A 22201-nucleotide genomic window follows, 5' to 3' on the forward strand; every position below is an offset into this window, starting at 1 on the left:
ATAAAACAATTCAGTCTGGAAGAGACGTCGGAGGGGCTCTAGTCTGATTTCCTGTTCAAAGCAGGATCAACTGTAAGGTCAGATCAGTTTCTTTGAGGCTTTATGCAGTCAGGTGTTGAATACCTCTAAGGATGGAGAGTGAAAAATGACAAGTGTTCATGGAGTGCATAAGACCCACATTGTTAGATTTTTCCATTCTCATTGAGGGATGGTCTAAGATCCTGGGTACTCCCAGAGGTAAAACACAACAGTCAAGTGCTGGAAATGTCTCTAAGCTCTGACTAAAGACAGAAGGAAATTCTCTCAGACTGTTCATGTTCAAGAGCAGATTCTATTTTTTGATTAGTTTAATTATATGTGTGATAGGAGACTGTGAGAGGTCCCTCAAAGAACAGCCACTAGCCTGGCAGTGAAAGTAGAGATTTGATTTTGAGATACAGAATTTCAAATTCCAGGTCTAAATCAGCAAAACAGGGAACCTGCATGACTGTCTTCCACTTCAGCAGTGAGTTTCCTAATCATGACTATAAGTTATTATACTGTGAGCAAGTCAGTCTCACAAATTTATGAGGAAAAAACTAAAATATTTGGAGTTGTATTGCTTTCAGGCCACAGACTTAAAACTTTGAACAACCACAGGATTGAAAAAAACCAGTTCCTTTCTCTTCTTCTTAAATCTACTTTTTATCCAGAGAACTCTCCAATTTGACTTTGAAAAATTAAAACTTTGTTTCATGACAGAATTTAATTTCAGCATTAAATTACACTGTTTTATTGCTGAGTCTAAGAAAGAATTTTCCAAGTTCAAGTTTCCATACTCAAGAAGTTACACTGCTGCCTCTGATTTTTGGCTCATAATTCCTATTTCCTTAATAGAATGTAAAGAGGAAAACCTGAACTTAATCTTAGTTCTCACAGTCCTTGAGGGAAAACTATCTCTAGGTCAGGCTCATGGGTAAACTGCAGACCAAAGCACTACCCTTTCTACACCTACATTTATAGAAGAGCTAGATCCAGTGGGAATATTTACTGCAGCAGTTAATAGGTTTATCAAAGGTAGGACTTGAGCTGCATAAGCTGCAAGACCCTTCAGGGATGGGAAGATGATTGTTTTTACACTGATGGTCTTTGCCAGGGTGCTTATGACTGCTTTGTAGCTGCTTTGCACAGGCACAGATGGTGTAAAATAGCCTTTGGCTACCTATGAATCAGTCCCCTACTCTCAGAAAAGACTGAAGGATTTTCTTCAACATCCTTAAATGGGATGAGTACATGTGAAACCATGGGAAGAAATTAGTTTTGAATTAATTCTAAATGGCTTCTTGAGCAAGAAGGCACCAGAGCTGTAAAGAAAATTTAAAATTCTTGTCCTTTTTATTTTATTTTTTTTGGCTTGTATTACTCAAACTTGTATTTTCTCTGTGGTTGCAATGTGTTTTACATAAAAAAAAAAATCTCATTAGACAGAAACTTCAGGTATTCCGAAGTGAGTATAAGTTATCATTGGCTATATAACAGCAACTGCCCATGTAAGAAAGCCACAGTGGGAAAGTGGTAAATTTATGTATTTTCTAGGAAAATGTCAAAATGAGAAAAAATGTCAGTTTCATGTTCATTCATTTTTCCTCTAAAAAATGTGCTTTGTGATGTAGCAGAGAAACTGTGTGACTGTCCCTTTAAAAGCCATCATACCAATCAGCAGGTTTAACTGTCAAGCAAGCTGATGTAGGGCTCTTTGAATTACTGAGTGAGGGATATTCTTCCTGCCAGGTCCTGTCCCCTGTAGGCACTGCAGAGAAGTATTATAGGGCAGTCCTTACCTTGGGAATTAGCCTGCAAGACCCCAATGCTGTCATCAAACTGCATAGATTTGATGTTGAGTGACGCCAAGATGCATTCCTTGTCCTGCAGCGAAGCATCATCAATATTATTCTGATTGGCTGACAGGATAACGCACATGTCGCAGAGGTTGATGTTGACAGCCCTTAAATCAGCCCGACTTAATGGCGTACCCTTCGGCACGGAGGGAAAAAAAAAAAAGGGGGGGTGGAGAAGAGGGGAAAAAAAGAAAAACAAATTAAAGATTGAGAAGGAGCTTTGGGAAATTATTTAACAAGTATCTTTTTTATGCTCTGACATTAAGCTGGTCTAACTATGTGCCAGGGAATAGGAGATGTGTGCTAATCTAAAGGGTAGTTGGTGCTGATGGCAGCATTTTAGGTTCAGTCTCAATACTCAGTCAAGCTATTACTAACAAACAAGAAACAGGAATAATGCCAGCATTCTACATCTCATCGGTGACTTGAAATTGTCTTGATTTAAGTTGCTATCATGTGGCAACCTCTGGCTCTCTGAATATAAGAAGGGGGTTGTTTTAAATGTCTATTTATCTACTACCAAGTCACAATGGTCTTGGGCAAAAGAAAGGCAATTTAAACAGGAAAGCATTATGTGTCCTACACAATTGAAATGCAATCAGGATAAAGCTATTTTTTTCTACCTAAAGCAATACACAGAAAAGGTTAATCCTTTTCGAAGCACGCTTTTGGTGCTTCTAGAAGGAAAACACACTGATCTTCAAAGCTGTGTGATTAAACCCTTTGAAACAGAAACAAGACTTTATCCTAGTGGGCACAAGTCATGAAACGTTCCCTGCTCCACAATTCTCAATCAGAGAACGCAATTGTAAAAATGAAATGTTGTGGCAGTCCATGGATTTTTTTTCATAGTTAAAACTGAGATATGACACTTAACACGATATGTTTTGTTGAAAGCACTTGCCTTTCACACTCAACAGTCCACAACTGTAGTTACAGAATATTAACTCTGTCACGGGGGCTGCAAGTTCCAAGGAAAAAAGAGATTTTTTTTTTTTTTTTTTAATGGAAATTAGATTCTGCTTTGCTGCCTCACATGGTTTGGTACCCAAAGACCCTAATGATGAGGAGACATAACTGTCCCCTTGTCACACAGCGACTTTCATAGAGCCAAGTCAAGACCTTACTCTTCCATCCCCTGATCATTCATGGTGAACATCTCCTGAACTCCACTGAGAGTATTCAATGCAAAAGTGAATTTAGAATGCACACAGCGAAGAAGGAGCTCAGTTCTTATTCAGTGACTGCCATACAGTCTCACATACCAGCTTAATTATTTCATGCTACTTTCAATAATTTAAGGCACGAAACCTTGTGAAAAACAGTATATATCAAACAGATATGATTTCATTATAAACTACTCAAAAGTTTGGATGTGATTATTCCTGCCACCTTAATCCTGCCCTTTGTGTCTGTACTGTGCACCAAGTGAAGCAGGATTCCTGTGGGGAAAAATAATATGCAATCATGTAATTAATTAAAGGCTTAGTCTTAATGATTTTATGCAAAGGGACAGAATTAAGGCTGCCTGAGGATATTTAAAATTGGCATTTGCCTACTTTTTAAGAGTTTACTCAGCAGTTTAAAGGCCTCCTTTAATACAGACTTCAAATTACATGTCCACTTTTTTTTTTTAAAACCAGAACTAATTTTTTTATATTCAGCTGTAACCACATCTCCATCAGATATCAGCAGCAAGTTTTACCTCGTGAACCAAAGCACAGAGAAGCAGGAAGTGAGTTTGAGTGACCTCCCTTTAACATGATTCCTACCAGTATAATCTCAGAAATTTTAGTAGATTATTTAATTAGTAGAATTAGATCAGAATAATGCTGCTATTTTTAACTTTATATCATTTTATTTTGAACCAGATAGGTTGAGGAAAAAAAATTGGAAAAAGCAGTAATGAAGTCTGTGTGGTCTTCGGCACCCTTGATTACTGTGTCAGATACGATTCCTTTATATAATTCTGTATTTTTAAAGAGGCATTGACTAATTATTTAAGCTGTTTAAGTCAAAATTAGTCTGAAACTATTCAACATTTGGGTGTAAACTGGGGAAAGTAAAGGTGGTGTATATTTCCTTAATGCCTCTTCAGAAGTCAGAATTGAAACTTTACAAAATGCATTATAATATTGGATACATATTATATACAGGAAGTAGTAGCTGGATTATATTCTGCTCCATAGTTCAACAGTATTCCGATTCCATAGTCTTTAGCCTTCACAGTGACTGGAATTAAAAGGGATTGGCAGAAAGAGGAAGATATTAACTAACCAAATCTGATATTGACACTATTTTTGTGACAGCAGAGAATCTTCTGACACCATCTCTTGGATCAGGTTACAGAAAAAAGCCAAGGGCTAACACTAAAACTGCATTTACAGTAACAAAGACCTGCAGTCTGAATTAATCAAAAAGTGAAGACAGTCCTTTCATTCTACAGCTATTTTTCCAATTATTCAGTTAAGGTTACATCCATCATTAATTTATTTATTTTTACTGCTGAAACATAATTATTAAGAACTAGTAAACTCATAATTTTTCATTCTGGAAAAAAACCTATCTAAATTAACTTTACTCTGTAACACACAGAGCATTCTCTTTCATACTTATACCATGAGCTGGTTTCCCTCCTGCCTGTCATTTATAGCTGGGGCCACTTAAGATCACTAGCTTGGAGGGCTTCATTATTAGTCCTGGAGCTCTTGATTCTACATTTTGGGCACATGAGTGAATGATAACGATATCTAGGAGAAAAAGGACTTTTGAACTATGGTTTTAGTGGTTGGGCCTACTAAAATCAATAGGAGCTTTCCATCGATTTAAAAAGGGTCAGGGTTTTGTTGTACACTTTCATACATGAGTACAGCAGGACTCTGAACTGAAATGCTATGGCACTGTTCCTCATAAAGCAGGCCAGTCCACCAAAGTGTTTAAGAATACAGATAGATATTATGTAGATAAACTATATTTTTTCCAAAAGTTTTGTGGGTAAAAATACATAAATAATGTCATAAATAACTACTGTCATTCTGTCAGGGAAATCACATCAGAACTGGCTACATGCAGCGCACTGCAGTCAATGTTCAATACATAACACAGCCAATACATCTGATAGCAGCTGAAATTCATCCGATGAGGATGACAAGGAACCAAACACTACGGCAAATATCTTCTAATAAGGTCTCACAGGGCTCTGTTTTCATAGACAAGTAAAGGCAAAAAGCTAAGTCCTCAGGCCTATAAGTAGACAAAAGTAGAAAAGACTAAGATCAAAGTCAATATGAATCTGTCCAGTTGGTGTCCTAAATAACAAAGTATCAATAATACGGCTTTTGAACTTACAGGCAAGATTGAAACCTTGGGGAAGTTATGCAGTGTCTCCCATTCCCTTCTCAGGTATTCAAGTGAACCCACAAACACAATGTGCTTGAGTTCATGGTAGTGAAAGTTGCTGGCTCGTAATGGCATCACTAAATTTCTTAATCCAATCAAAGCAGATTTAACATCCCCAAATATGCAAACGACTACATGCCCACTTAAAACTGTCATCGCTGCTTCACTTCGAGTCTAAAAAAAAAAACAAACAAAACAAAACAAAAGACAAGGGAAAAATGAAACAAAGGGAATCTTAAATCATATATTGAGTTTAAAACTAGGAAAAATACAACTGTCAATATTGTTCATGCACAAAGAAGCAGTTTGATAACAGCTGTTCATTTTACCCTTATTTATCCTTCATTAAATGTGTTCAGAAGAAGAAAATGTCATTCTTGTTTGCAAATCTTTTGGCATTTGGGAAGTTTCTACACATATGGATTGTGGCTCTGGTTATAATCAAAGTGCTATGGGTTTAGCTAAGAACAGAATTTGACCTACTACATATTTAACCAACAGAAGGATTATAGAAAAGAGATGCAAACCCACACCCTAGCTGATGAATCACTAGTTGAGTTTTTTCAGGACCAATTTGAAAAGGAAAATGTGAAAGCCCAATGGTCATAGTAGCGCTTCATGGTATTACCCAGATCTTGTGAATTGAGGACCATAGCCTCTTACAGACAAAGTTCTTATTTTAGGACAAGCTGCTGTTACCCTGAGAAGCAACCAAAGAATGCTCCACAGTGCTCTGTTTTACTATAGATGCCCACTAAACTTCACAGAGCTTCTCTTGGTAAGAAAAAAATAGTGCAAGGTTGTGACCAATATTAAATTTTCAGCCCAATGGGACTTCTTGAGTTGTTGAACAGATAGAAGCAAAAAGGACTAATGGAGAATATTTAAAAGATGTCCAGAATTATCTTCTTGTCTCAATGACAAGAATAAATTTTTGCACTAATTTCATCATTTGTTAGGTCAGTCGAGCATGCAACTCAAACACCAAGATGACCAAATAAAATCATGAGAAAAAAATGACCTTAATTTCTGAAGCCAGTCTTAGTATTGTAGTACTCCTTCAAGTAGCTGGAGATCCACTGACGTCATATTGCCAAGAAGTTTTACACTCACTACCATTAGATAGAAGTTTTGCCAATGAATAAAACTAAGCCAGTGGTGAACTGTAAAATTTTCCTCTTAGTTATCCATAGTATATGTCCTTTTTCTAAATTACGGAAGCATAGTGATTTGCAATACAGATTGGAATATGGAGCAGATATGCTCGCTATGCAAGAAGAATGGGAACTCTGATTAGAAGTTTTCTCATCAGTTAAAAAATGCACGAGCTTTCAATTTCACCAGGGCAATTATGCTGATTTTCATACAGCTTGACCAAGAGAGTCGTCTTGGCCCTTCAAACAGAAGACATGAACAAATACTCAAGTGAACCATGTAAGTTGTCCCATGCCTCTGCCAAAGGGTCTGGAATACCTAGATTTTACAAGACAGAGAACAAGTCTTGAATGCAATTATGCAAAAAATGTCAGTCTATAGTCACTGATCTGTATGTACATTTGACTGTATAGCAAAAAATCCTCCTTGATACAAGTTATTGCTGGAACATCACAAAGTCAAAACAGACCTTGGGCAGAAAAATGAATTATTTTCTGATTGAGGCATCATCAAGTATCAATTAGGAGACAACCTGGGAAATCCCATCATCTTCAAATTATGCACTAATTTGTACTTGTGTGGTCTCTAAGGACAGCATAAAATTTGCATGGATATGAATGTAGACATAAATTGTGGACTGCAAGTTTGAAAAGGTGTAGAGAAGCATTTTGTTGGCAGTGGCTTTATTGGTGATGATGCATGAAGCAGAAAGAACTTGGATGGACTTGCAGATTCACAGGTTGGTAGTACAAAAAACTAACATGGTATAATGGAGAGATGATGAATGATGCACTCCTCAGCACCATTTTTGAAGGACCACTTTTCTAAGTGGGACTACGTGTGAAGTTTGTCAGCTAAAATGTGCTTTATAGCATGAAGGCAGATTTCTATCTCTCTCTATTACAAAGTATTATACAGCAGGGCTGCCCCTGCTTGCTTGTTGATTATATATAAATGCATACTATTTAAAACTCCATCTCAGAGCTCCATCTCTAGAATTTGGAATTTACTTGCTTGACTGTTTCGACACCAATATTGTAATTCCAGGCAATGTCACAGTTATTACAGAAACCCCTGAAGAGAAGTAGAGACAAGCTTTTAACCCCCAACAGAATAACTGGGGCTGTCACCATTGTTGGCTACACCATGCCACAGTGCAGGGAAATCTAACAGAGCAGGCTCGGGAAAAGCTTTATGGAGTGCGACAAAGTGAAGATCCACCAGGGAGTTCATTTCAAATATAATCAGTTTTGCGTATGAGATCTGGAGTTAGTTGCTTGCTACTCTTAGGTATGAGTACATGAACACAAATGGCACAAACTTGCAAAATAGACTGTGATAGGCCTTCTAATTACTTTTAATGACTTGAGTCAGTTCGATGGTTTTCCCAGTTAATAAAATGAAACAAACATAGAATAGGCTCACTTTAACATGCTAGAAAGTCAGAGTAGTAGCACTACTTGCTCTGGCCTATTTGGGCATCTTGAAATATTGGGAATTGAGAAAGAAGTTCTAAGAGAGCAAAATTAATAAATAATGAATTATAATAATTAGTAAAACATCAATAAATAAGAGACAATGCAAACCAACACTTGCCTGTATTAGAATCAATACTGACTTCTGTAAAAAGATAAATGGGGCATGTAAATCCCATTTACGTATTTCCTATCTTAATTCTCTAAAGATTTAAAACAGATATGCAAATTTCAGCTTATGAAAAAGGAACTCTCTATTTTGGACAAATTTTTATTATTGCACATGGTATAAAGATTTATGTAATCATAAAGCTTTAATCAAAATGCTAGCTTTGGTTTCACTATGCTGTGCTTCTGATTTCAATATGCTGGATTACATAATAGTAGAGAGACTAATTTATTAATCCATTAGACACCAGTTCTGTGGTTCAACTAATCTCTTTTGAAACACAATTTATCATCAATACCTACCAAAATGACCTTTTCAATGTCCTTGGCTGGACACCAATGAAACATCCCTGTAGAGTCATATTTTTTCACGTTGGCATCCATATTGTCAATCTGCTCGTTGCCAGGAATTAACAAGGGGTCATGCCTGGGGAAAAACAAGTTGAGGACAACATAAATGGAAAATATTATGAATTATGGATGGAAAAATATCCCAAGAGCTGTGTATGAAGAGGGATAAAAGTAAAAAAATGAAATGTATTTGCACTTTTACATGCTTTTATTGAGGACATTTTTAAACGAAAACTGAATAGAAAAGTTAATTTTTAAATTTTGGGTGCAGTTTCAAAGATTTTCTTTACTCTTTCTATACCAATAACCATTTAATTTTAAATAGGATTTTCTGACACCATCATGATCCATAAAAGTTGTTTTTTTTCTTTCCAGGCCTATCCCTCTGAAATAAATATCAGAGCTGCTATAGGCATCTGCAATGAAGTAGAAGGGATAGGAACAGAGCCCCATGCTGACTGACTGGCATAAGTATGGAAAGCCAATTACTTGCTTTTACCACATACAACTTCTGACGTGATGCTCTTCACAGTAAAAGCTTTAACAGGCTGCACTTTAAATATTTTAGCAATTTGCCCAATCATATTTTGCTTTCCCAAACTGAAGCCCTTTAAAGATTCAACAGTATGTCATTTTGGAGCAGACCGACTAACAAATGCCCACATCTGGAATACATGATTTTAATACCAAACAACAATGTCCATTTGCTCTGACAACTCTACCTGTGATAACCTTCTAAGTGTTTTTGCCGCAAGATTTTAAAGCACACGGCTTCTCAAAGGAGAAGCAAATGAAAGACATTTTTATAAACTTGCTTTCCAGTTATATAGCTACATCTAAGCACAGATACATACAGGTTCTTTAATTTATATGCTAAAATCAAACATTAAACTAAGTACTAAGTGACTCCAACACTCTTGGATAGTAGTGAGGACCTCAAAGTGACTGCATTATACAATAGCATTAGGAGAATTGTGTTCACAAGGCACAGGTTAAACTGATCCTCAAATCTTACATTTAAGGAGGGAATTGAGTTTTGTCTGGAAAGCCACAGTCTTTACCTCAGGTTTTTATCATGAATGCTTGAAATATGCTGATATAGAATTGTAACACTTCAAGGAAGAAAATATCTGCAATGTAGGAATATGCTAAGTACCCTGAGACAGGTATCCAAATTTTTAAGAAGTTTGCCTTTTAAAGGCTGTTAAAGAAAAGCCCATATTGTCTGAGCTCTTAAAACTGCAAAGTTTTCTGCTTTTAAAGCATTTGAGCCAGCATACTGTGGTAAGAACCTCTACTCTGTATCATCTACTAAAGCAGACTGTGAACATAGTGTATGATATAGGTTAATTTACCCTGAATATAGTACGGTAAATTACCATGCAACCAACAGTTATATTTGCATGCCTGAGAAAGGTATAATCTTGCATTCCGTCAAGGTGATTAATTAGTGTAATTTTATAATCACTGATTACAGACCCATCAAAATCACTGTAAAATTCTCACACATTTCATTCAAACAGGGTCAACTCCAAAGAAAGTTCCTCAAAAAAAGTTGAGAAACTATTAATACAATGTTCCACTTAAACAAGAATCTTTTGATGCTTTAAGACAATCTATGCACTACATGGCAAAGGCATAAGTCAGACTCATCTGGAAAAAAGAAACACTATGTTTTCAAAGTTGAAACTGGCAGCAGAGAAGCCTCTAGGGGATTACCTGGAGTCTCTGACCCTACTCCAGGTTTAATAATGACAGCCTTGCATAAGTGTGCTATCTCTCTTGTAGGAAGCCAAGATGAAAAAGCTGTACCAAAGGGGTCTATTGTGAGGGTTTGGTTGAGTTTTTTGTTGTGTTTTCCTTTTTTTTTTTCTTTTAATTTCTGGAAAAATATCTAGATGCTACATTCTCTTACTCCATTCATCAGCAGTCTGCAGCCATGGTAGTTTGGACTGAGAGCTAACTGTGTTACTGTTTATCGGGCATTCCCCATCTCCTCATAGTTGCATGTGGTACAATAAGGTCTGCAACTGTGAACACAGTAACATTTGAAGGTTGTCCTAATGTTCAGACAACACTTAGTGGTGCCCTGTCCTAGCTATTTTTTCCAATGGAATGGGTCAGCTATATGTTTAAAAATAAGAAAGTTTGCCAAAAGATTGGGAATCTTCAGGAGTTTCCACTGAGAAATGTTTTCCTTTCTGTTGCTTCAGGGTTTATGCTTTTTTACCCCCAATACTTTCACAAAACATTTCTTCATGAGTTCTCCTAGAAGAGCATTGAAAAAAAGCAAAGTTCACTGATGAAATCACCTTCTTTTCCTTTCAGAAATCAAATGCAGATAATAAGGAATTTTCTTTTTCCACCATCCTTCATCAGATAAACTATAACAAAGCAATTTAAAAAAATGCCTCATTCTAATTTTCTAATCAGTGTTTCTTTTCTGCTCTGAGATATAAAACTAAATAGATCATCTGAAGCTTTAACACACGAGTACTTAGCAATACTCTAATCCCAGTCACAAAAACAATTCACAAAAATGATACAAATTGAAAGGAATGTTATAACAAAGCAGGTGGTAACAGATATTTGACATCTAATTATAGAGGTTTGAGGTTTGAGGCAATTTTTAGAGTATGAGTGCTCAAAGCCTAGTATAGTTCTTTTGGGCTCTGCATCCCGAAAGGAATATTCAAAGTAGCTTGTGGCAAAGGTTTACTAAAATATCTTAGATTTAAACATAAGTGGGCTATGGAAAGAAAAAAGACTATGAATTGTCAGCTATAACTCCCTGCTGAAGTTTTAGGTAACAAATTGTGATTTTTTTTGAAAAAAGCTTCACGGTTTTTTTGTTGTTTTGTTTTGGTTTTTTTTAATCAATACATGCACCTATTCACTGTATCATAAACTGTTTGGACCCTCTGTTTCACTGCTTGGAGTATAGCAAGGGGAAACCTAAAGGAAGCAAACAGAATGGGACACACAACAGGAAAGTATGCTAAGAGATACTACCGTAGTACTTTTACTCTAGGAGAATGGATTATTGCCTGAGGAAACTGTGATAAGACTTAACCACACTGTGTTTCAGAACCTGTGGGGTTTTACACCTAAGTGTGTTTATTAAATTTAAATCTTCTGGGCTAAGATATTATTTTAATCTCTCTTTAATCAACGTTCATTCATTCTCAGTACAGTGATTCCTTAAGATGTCTATGGAGGTTGAAAACTCTTTGCTACTAAGGTCCAACTTTGTCCTCAGATGTTAGAAGATATGTACTTATGTATTTAAAAATGGAATTGATCAGAACAGTAATAAAATAGTATTACTACTTTGGACATATACATCCTCATTAATCTGATGATCTAAACCTGTTTGGCAAATGCTAAAAATTAATTAAGACAGACATACAGAGAGGCCAAGGCTGTCAAATCTGCCTAAGGCGTTTGGACACCCTCTTCCCATTAAAATTTATATTACACAAAGCATTACAGTTGTTGCCCTTACAGACAAATCATGGACTGAATGTTTCTAGAGCCTTTCTGCCTCCTCACCCTTGAAGATGGCCCTGTCAAGCTGTGCTTGAGTCACACTGGCAGGTTACTGTAGAAATGCTTATATTTGTGCTGAATTATTATGGCCTCCCAGGCTGTAAAGTCATCTGCTTCAAAAATTCAAATCATAGGCAGAAAAACACCTAACAATTTAATCCATACTCTTTGTTTTAACTGAGATGATAGTTTTTGTTGTTTGCAATGACCAAAGCATTTGGTCATTCCATCTAGGAAAAGACAGGTATGTATAGCCTGTATGGGAGGAAAGGAAGAAAAGTTAATTTTCCTTCATCCATAACCCCAGTTTAAAAATAGCTTCCCTGGTTCTTATGGCAGATATTACATACGCATGACTTAAAATGAAGAGCAAAGTACCATCTTTTCAAGGTTCTGAAGAGCATATAATGCCACTTATGTGCAATTAAACTTGAAAACGACGCTAAATGCCATGCTACAGCTGCAACCCCAAAAAGCCTGTCTGGAAGAAAACAGCCTAAAGCAAAACCATAAATCCCATTGCCAGCAAACCTACTGCAAGGAAGTCAGCATTACATTTTAAAGAGAACTGTTTTCTTAGAACACATTTATAACTACTGCAAAATTGGAGTTTTTGATCCTGAAACTTTTGAGTACTGACTGGGGATGGACAGAACTGAAAAGACCATTCCAGACTAAATGGCCGCCTCATTAAATTACTATTGTTTAGCATAACCTTGTATTTTGTCACCCTTGTCTTAAACCTCTTGCTATTTATATGCAATGAGCAACATACCCTCATTGACCTGCAGTGGAACTACTCAATGTGCTGAGCACTGAGAACAAGAACACCATACAACCAGTAGGGAGGACCCTGGTGCTGTTTAAAAATAAACTGTAGTCTGATAGTCTTTACACATTAGTAAGACAATGTTTTAGCTTCTTTTTGTTCTGCCCTCCAATAAAATTCTCCTTATATAAAGTCAAGAGCAAAACACACCTGGGAAAAAACACAACTTCTCTCTAATCTGTGTTTGTTAAAGTCTGCAATTATGCCTTTCTCAGGTAGTTATAATGTATCTGGATTTTGCGCACAAGAAGATGTTTAGCAGTCTTCTGCTCAAGATTCAGGATCTTGAAACTCACGCTGCCTGTGATTCATGAATTTTGAGTTTTCCTACCTGAGTTATGTGGATGTATCTTTGCAAGAATGCGTACACACATACTTAATTTTAGGAGGAAGAAGAGGGTTTGCTGAAGGTAAAATAGGAATTGAAGACGCTAGAGAATGTCTCATGCCTTTAAAATTTCTCCTACAACTACCCTAACAAATTGTGGCAATTAACATGCTGTTAGTGTTAGATGTAAGCAGCCAGTGCAGGTGCTAATAATTGAAAAAGCATTTAGAGCTTTTACACCCTGGCTGAATATTTCATGATGTGCTGCATGTTTCACTATTTACTCAGTGGGCCTCTGTCACTTCAATCTTCTCTGATTGCTTTGACTGGTGCTATAAAGCTCAACCAAGACAGAGTGACGGCTTGTCACAGGCAAACTCCAGTGACTCTAGCAGCTCGCTGGGACTAGCTATGAAGGTTGTCAAGACATTCTGATGGAATTCAGCAAATGTTTTGTGACTAATACACCCAACATTTGTCGGCTACCATTAGCCATTCCCCGTGACCCTGCAGTCTGTGTGGATAGCATTAAGTTGTAATGAGAATTTGTTGCCTGTGTGTGTTACACTAATGACACTCTCTCACTGATCTTTCCTTTCACAGGTTAATCAGAAATGAAATTTCTAAGGATTCAGTGCCCAGATGCACTGGGCTTTAGAGAAGAAAACCCAGTGTGACAAGAGAAAGAAAACCTGCAGTTTACTGTTAAATGCTTTCATTGTCATATTCAGAAGCTATCCTAATAGTGGCTACAATCTCATACTGTCTTTTTCCTTAAATCTGAAAAGTAGACTATACGTAATACATTGGTTGGTACCTAGTGCCCTGTGCTATCTAATGGGCTGAATTACAGTCCCAAGAAAACTAACAATTCTCCTTCCTTTCCTCTTGCTCTGTTCAAATGTTTCTGGTTTTATTATTCTCAGAAGCCTTACTGAAGATTTCACATTAATTTATCAAGACTACTAAGAATATTGATATAAAGCTATTTCCGGTAAGAATCTTGCTCTTTAAAGTATCTTGATATCTCAGGACATGATCAGAATATGCTTCTGAAGTATGAATCCTCTCACATTAAAAAGTAACAAAATAGCTAACTTCTAGGCTTTTACATAAGCAATTTAATGAGGGGAAGACAAGGCACAAAGTCAATGTGTCTATTGGTTTTAATATTTCCCATTTTTCTCTACTGAAGCTGCAGAACTTGCAATCTTTGAGGGGTAGGAAAATGTACCTAAAAAGTAATTTTTCATTTGTAAAAAATAAACCCACAGTTAGGTAGCATCATAAAATATAGGAGTGTTTTTGTCACTTAAATGAAATGTGTGACCTTATGATAAAAGCTACCACCTTTGATAGTCGAAGTTTATAAGAACACATTATTTTCTTTAAACCTAGTTTATAGCTAAAGAGCTTATTCCCTCCATTGCCTTGATCTGAGTGGATCTTCTATTATCCTGAACTCCATAAAAAATATTAGTTTTTTTTTTTTTTCCTGGAAAATTCTCCTTTTCTTTCCCAGCACTGCTCTCTCATCTCAGACTTGTGAAAGATTTCACAGTAATATAAAAAAAAAATTCTGATACTGTTCTTATTCCCATGGTTTACAACACAACTACCAATGGTAGCAACAGCCAGAAGGCTAACATATAATACCACCTATCATTCAAATAATTTAATTCTATAAACTTGTTAAAAACAGGTCTAAGATAACATAGTGACATAACACTGAACTATGCCTGTTGTCCATGCTGGTTGTAGTGAAGTTGTAAGACAGGATCAAGAAGTGAAATGTGCTATTATATACCTGCTGTGTTGCAGCTTGGTTATTGTTGCATATTAGCACTGCATAAAGGCAGGATATAAATCTGAGATTACATGCTGGAAATTTCCAAGGCTGAGAGATGTAAATATATACCATTACTATGGTTATCAGTGAGCTTTCACCTTTTCAAACCTTACCTTCATGCCTAGTTTAAGGGAGTCATGGGAAATGATCAGACTGAAATTATTTTACCAGTTTTGGCTTGAGAAATGTTCCCTTCTAGATCTGTCATCACTTTTCTTTTGGTTTCTGTGAGAAAGTTCACAGTTTCAGCTCATGAAAGGGCAGCACTACAATGGCAGAGGCAATACAAATTCATCCTGAGTGGCACACTAGCAGAAATGTGTATGCACATTTAAGTGGATGCAGCTTAGCGGGTGGATGAGGAGATAAATGTGCACAGCCATTGTTCATATACTTAGAATATTATATCCAACTTCAGGAAAAAAGACAGAAGGCTTCCTCCTCAACTTCAGATAAATAATCTCATTAGGCTTCTGGAAAAGTATGCCAAAGAGCTCACTTTTTTCTGTGTCACTTAGCTGGGTTTTGACAGTCTCTGAGCAAGTTTTATGGTTTGGTTGGGAATTATTTAAGATCCTCGATCAAAAAAAATCCTCAGGCTTACGAAATTCTCCTTGGCAACACACTGAAAACCCAGTGTCCTCTGATGCCTCTGATTCTTATGTGATCAGGGACACTAATGATAATGACCCTTTGCTGAGTATGCTACTTGTCTAGAGGCCTATGTCAACTACACCACTACATACAGAGTGGACAGGGACAAACTATTTGTTTGCTCTTCAGGCCCCTTGGGCCCTGTCATATGCTATTTGTTCTTGCATTAAGAGGTAGTTTGACTCAGCTGGGCTGACATTTCCTTCAAGTCAGTGTATTCCACTCATGCAGTAGCAGCTAGAAAAGCATTAAGTATGGACTTGAGCCTCAGCAACAATCCTTTTAAGTGGCTTTTTTGATTCATATCCAGGCCTTTCACATTTTTACTGGTCATTCTGAATCCAAAATGACATATTTTTTTTTAAAACTAGCTTTGCTACTTGATATTCAGTCAACATAGCCTCTTCATAGTTAACGTGGCTGCTCATCAATAATACGCATCGAAACCTGCAACTGAGATGAACAGGTGACTGATATTGCTGCATGACATCAGAGGCATCAATTGGTTCTACTTTTCTTCTCTGTCTCATGAAGGAGACCTGATATGTGATTATTCTGTCACTCACAGCTTTCCTTCCTTTTGCTTTCATTTAAATTTTACTTTTTATTGTAATAGGATGTCTTTGTGTTCACATCTCAACAGGAGAAGTAGCCATTTTTTCCTGTTGGAGTTAAAGTTATTTTTAAGAAGTATCCATGTTCTTATGGGATTAATGGGACAGACTTTTGCTGATGTAAGACAGGTAAAAATAACCATGATGATGCAGAGTCTTTTTCTGGTTAATTCGCATTTGTAGCTACTGTTGGAATTTGAAATATTTGTTTCTTATTGATTAGACTCTTCCAGTATTGCATCACTGTGATTCTGCTCATGCCATTTGATATGATGCAGGATTCAGTTAGAACAGTGACTTTCTAAATGTGAATCTAGACCATCTGTGATGTACACAAAGAGCATTTTTATGTCAGTCATCTATTTATATCAGTAATTTATTGTAATTCAGGGTCCTCAAAAAGATGACATTAAAAAGATGCTTCCAATCTATTTATCTGGTTCACATTTGGTAATACAGCCTTCTACTTATGTGTGACTAAATCTCAAAAACTCCCATTTTCTGACCAGGTCACATCACTTGTCATGATGTCCCAGAGAATTCCTATGATACAGTTTCTGTCCTCTGTTCTATTTCAGTGATAGCAGAAGTCATAAAGTTTTATCCCATAGCATAATACCTTCTTCCCTGATTTGACCCAGTCACTGTGGGAATCTAAAATCTGTGTGGTATTTTCAACATTATCTTAACTGTAGGGATGCTCAGAATGTGATTTAAGAGTCACAATTCAGATTAAAACTTTTCAAATGAACTTCTCTTATATTTGTCCTTTTCATGCTCCAGACTTCTTGTCCTCCAGCACCCCTCTAGATCCAGGACCACAGCTGAGGAAAAATTTGCAAAGTAGCCATCTGTTTCAAGGCAGGTGGGACAGGGTCAAAACTGACTTTGAAAAGTAGCTTTTAAAGTAAATTTAGGAAAAAACTTGCAAAGATAAATATCAGCTACAGACATGACAGATTTACCTCTCGGGTACTTCTAGCTGCTATACACTAAAGATTTCTGGGCAGGAAAGCAAGTACCTGTCACTTTAAGTAATCTACGAGGATACAAAATGGCAGATAATACAGTCCACCTTTGTTTATCGGAAAGAAGAAAACAGTTTGACCATTACAAACAAAGCTTAACAGAGCTCTCTTCTGATTCAATCCATGTTGTCTTATTTAGCACCTTGAACCAAAGTTAAGTCAGTGTAGATAAAAAGTAAAATGAAGAGACGGTTGGGTCTGGGGAGCGGCTGAGGGTGCGAACACAGGGCTGGAGAATAAATTTAGCAGCAGTGAAGAAGAGGAAGAAAACAATGTCTGGATTTGGAAGCCTGGCAAGTTCTCCACTCAGTGCTCAACCTGTGTTTAGCAATTCTGATGTGCTACTGAGCAGACAGCTCAGGCTCAGGACGACTACTCTCCCTCAGTCCCTCTTCAGCAGGCAATGAAAGCAGGCTCTACTTTGAAAATCTTCCCCCATCATGCAAACTGACACAGGCATGCTTTTCAAAAACCCACAGCCAATCTGTTGATCATTACTTATTTACAAAGGCCTTCGGGCAGAAAGTCCTGTAAAAACCATACTTGATACGGTATACACTAGCTTTTTCTGCTTGTGGAAAAAAGTACCCCTAAGGCTACCTCAAACCATCACTTTCTATTGCACATAAAATGTACCGTGTAACACTAAAGTATTTAATATATATGGTATAATATATCTACAGGAAAGGCATTTGTGTAGAAGTATGTTACCCTGTATTTGGTAATTTGATGTTTTGCTGAAGGCTATGACTTGAAAAAGCCTGCACCTAGTACAGAGGACCTGTCATCTCAGTACCCAAGAGCCAATAGAATAAAGAAGTACCCTTAAGCAGCAAAACTTTGACACAGCTTTGAAGCATATGAAAACAGTATAACTCCCCAGAATTATTATTACTCAAGATCAAAGAAATGAGGCATACTTTACATAGCAAACAGGGACACTGTGTTCAGCTCCAAATGTTTCAGCTTTCTCTCTCTCTCCCTCTCTCTTTCTTCTTACTTCTACTTCCCCAAAATTAGGATTTGGGGGAAGGTGAGGGGGGAAATCTCCTACATGTTTAAATTTTAAGCAGTTAAAACTATTAACACCAGATAAGAGGACTGTCCAAAGGTAAGTAAGTTGACGATGCTAGCATGACAACTGGCACCATAAAAATGAGAAGTTAGCCAGTATGCTCATTTTATTCTTCCTCATAAACTGTAAACAAGCATGTAAATCAGTGTCATATGGGCAAGGCTGAACTAACAGGAAGTCAGAGAGCTTTTAATGATACATTTAACAGAAATAGATGGTAAATAGGAAAAAAAAAGCCACAGCTGGGTGCATTTTCTTCTGTGAATCAATCTCACTTTTGGTTCTGTAGTCTAAACAGAGATGAGGATGACTTGTAGAAGTTACATCCTTGAATATGCCCTACATTGCAGAAACAATAAACAAATATGGATGTTTCTGTAACTGGCCAAAGAAAATTCCAATCTAGCGACTGAAATACAATGAGAAATATCACCTAGCTGTATCCAGAATCATTAAAGGAACAAAATAATTATCAATAATACAAATATTGAAGGATTTTATATATGGAAAGAATTATATATTTGTATCCATTTTTTTTCACTTGAGCAGACACAGTTATATACACACATAAATCTCAAATTGCATAAATGTGTCTGTTTACATGTATCAATAAGTTTACATTTTTCTGTGTGTGTCTATATATATATATATATATATATATATACATATACACACACACACATACAGTGGAAAATCTCTGCTATAGTATTTATGGATACAATTATGGACTGAGGTTCTAGCCTGACTGCCTAAGATATGCAAAATCAGAGCAGGAACAGCCTCCTTGCAGAAAACTCTATGTCTACAATGTGATCCTATTCTGACTGACTTGAGCAGGTAAAAGGCGAAGCACAGTGAGATAGAATGAAAATGCCACATTATTTTAATGGATTCCAATTTCTTTTTGCAGTTCTCATTTTAACAAATCTCTTAGAAGTAATTTGTCCTGTGGAAGGAAACTACACAGTTATGCAAAGGAGTACTGTTGTAAAATAATGTACACATAGCAACAGGGGAAAAATATCACTAATAAGATGATGTTTTCATCACCCACTTTTAGAGTATATACTACCCTCTTAAAAATCCCTGTATTTCATAATTAATGTGCTTTTAGCTTGACTAAAACTGCGTTAGTTTTGAACTTTGCTTTGGCAAGTACATATATTATTAGACTTTTTTATCAGTCTAAATCAATTAACCGAAATTTGATTTCAATCGACAGGATAAAAGGAAGGTAATATTCAGGTTCATTTTTGATTGTGATGATACATCTCACATATGGCCTTAAGTACAGAAAACAGTACTCAGAGGGAATCCAACAAAAAGAGAATTGCCTGAGGCAAACTAACCACATGAGTTCCCCTGATTGGTTAGTGCTATCATTAGTGCCACTGCTGTTTAAGAACTACACATGGACAGGACAGGGTGACAGCTAAGACTTTAAAGCCTATGTATTTTTCAAACAGCTTTTCAAACTGTTTTTCATGACAGAATTTTTTTTCAGCTCTATCATTAACTGCTGACAAGCTGACAGAATAAATACTTCAGCCTTTCAGAAACCATCTAACAATCTTTTTTTTCACCCCCCTCCGCTTATTTTTGATGTGGGGGGAGGAGAAGTGGAAGGAAGGAAGAAAGCAGATGAAGATATGGGTTTCTTACAGTCTTACCTCATCAGCTTGGGTGAGGAGTTGGGTGAATTTCTCATGCCTCCGTTTCGCTGCTTTTTTTTGGGTGATAGTGTCGACGGCTGCTCATCTTCAACTGGAAATATAAGGAACTTATGAGATTAAGTACTGCTCCAAGTGCAATGTGAAATACAACTGAAGTAGCAAAGAACACACACTCTATGTCCATTCACTCACTGATACTTCATTGCTAACATAGGCCCAACAGTAATAAAAATCAAATACATGTTAGTCAAAGAGATTGGTTTGAAAGAGAAGCAGGGAAGAATATCAGGGTTTTGAACATAGGCGTTCAAATTGGTTTCATACTTCAAAAACAAAGGGGGGGAACCACATTCGGGTTATTCTTAGAGTTATTATCAGTTAATCTGCGCTACAGAAAAATAGAATTAGTGCTCTGCTATATTTCCAGACAGATAAAGTACTATTTGAAACATCAACATAACAGCTGCCAGCCTGCTTTTGCTAATGAACTAGACACCAGTTGGTTCTTGCTCCTCACATGCCAAACAACAGAGTCTTCATGAAGAGATGTAAAATATTCAATGCCTTGATGTTCAATGATTCAGTTCGTCGGGAATGTGAACGCAGCCTGCCATTGTGCACAGATCTCCAGCACAAGTCAGACCTCATTGCTCTACCCTTCTCACAAAAGGGAGTTTTAACAGGAGTGAACAGAATGAGGTTGAATGGAAGTGGGGAGACAATACCTGTATAACAGAGGATGCATGTGTTATGCAATCTTTTAATGAGGATGACGTGCATTTTCAATGACAGATCAATTTCTAGAATTAAAATCACGTACAGTTTGCCAGTCATAAACTACTCTTGGATAACTTATGTCACAATACGTATTGCTTACACAAGTGCAGTTTCCTAAGAACTCATCTGTAAGAATTAACCAACATCTTTCTTACTTCAAGATTATATAACTGCACTTGATAATCTGCATGTAAACTTTACATGTGCTATCAAAGGGAATAATCTCATGCCTGCTTTCTCAAATTCACACTAATGTTGATCTATTCTAATATAGAGAAGGAAAAATATTTTTCTTTTCATTCTAGTATTAACCGAAAAATATACTAGAAGACAATGTAACCGATGCCTAGGAAGCTGTTTAAAGCTAAAAGAAAAGACATTAGTAGTAGTAGCAGTAGTATCTATATTAAAAGACCTTAGTACACATTAGCAGTGCACAAGCAGAGGCTGAGAAAAAAATACTCTTTGCAACGAGCTACATCGGAAAAACAACAAAACCTGGTTATCTGCCGCCTGCCCCAGACTTATCTTGGAGAAAATAAAGCAACAGCCTTCTGCTATAACCCTTTTCTGACACAATTTTATTACAGACTGCATTCTAGCCTGCCATGTCTGTCTGTTTGCCCAAGCCTGTTATGGAACTTCATTTTGCCTTGGTCAAGACCAAAAGACAGACCATCTGAAAAGACAGATGTGCTCTCTTTTTATATGACTGGGCATCACCAAGCACAAGGGATTCACAACAAAAGAAAGCATTGCAAAGGGAAAACAAAAAAAAAACAACCAACCAAAGCTAATCCCAAAATAAATGTCCCAAAGAGTGGTACAAAAATAATGTTTAGATTAGAACAAGGACTGTCTAATAATGATTTATTGGCTAACTTAACTTTCTCCTCTTCTAGGGCAGCAACCCCAAAGACAAAGCCATTTTCTTCTCCTTTGATTTTTCTTTTTTTCCAGATCAGAGTCCTGCAGTGTAAATGCTTGTTGATGATCAGTCAAGTGCCATTCTTTGTTTGGTTGAGAGATAACTAAGCCCATAGAAAATTCTCAAAAATATACAAATTGAAATTTTTATTCTGTGGCAGTTTGTTCATATTAAACTAGAGCATTTAGCTCTAGTATTTAGCTATGTGTACCATGAAGTGCATATGCACAGAATTACTTTATTGGTAATATCTTTGTATTTCTGATTGAAAAAAAGTGCAAGTGTTTGAGTGTTTCAGAACATGCTCTGGAAAACACTCTCAGAAATGGCCTAGTCTTTTTTAAACTTCTCTAAAAAAAGTTATTCATATGTTATTCCACACAGACAACAGATTTCAAGATATACACTGTGCTTTCTTTTTCTGTATCAGATATAAATATTCAGTTCCAATCTGATGAATCCACCACTTAGA

The 22201-nt window shown here is 36.7% G+C and overlaps 1 protein-coding gene across 36 annotated transcripts in view; it reads right to left on the bottom strand.

Annotated features, from left to right (window-relative positions):
* KCNMA1 (potassium calcium-activated channel subfamily M alpha 1) overlaps positions 1–22201 on the bottom strand; it is a 463622-nt gene that overhangs the window by 47539 nt on the left and 393882 nt on the right. For all 36 annotated transcript variants that reach the window (XM_032695589.1, XM_032695577.1, XM_032695576.1 and 33 more), the window contains 4 exons: positions 20022–20115; positions 8378–8501; positions 5226–5450; positions 1821–2013 (listed from right to left, as the gene is read on the bottom strand). In XM_032695589.1, coding sequence (XP_032551480.1) covers positions 1821–2013; positions 5226–5450; positions 8378–8501; positions 20022–20115 — 636 coding nt within the window. The remainder of the gene's footprint in view (positions 1–1820; positions 2014–5225; positions 5451–8377; positions 8502–20021; positions 20116–22201) is intronic.

This window comes from Chiroxiphia lanceolata, chromosome 8, assembly GCF_009829145.1.
Source record: "Chiroxiphia lanceolata isolate bChiLan1 chromosome 8, bChiLan1.pri, whole genome shotgun sequence".
Taxonomy (NCBI): domain Eukaryota; kingdom Metazoa; phylum Chordata; class Aves; order Passeriformes; family Pipridae; genus Chiroxiphia; species Chiroxiphia lanceolata.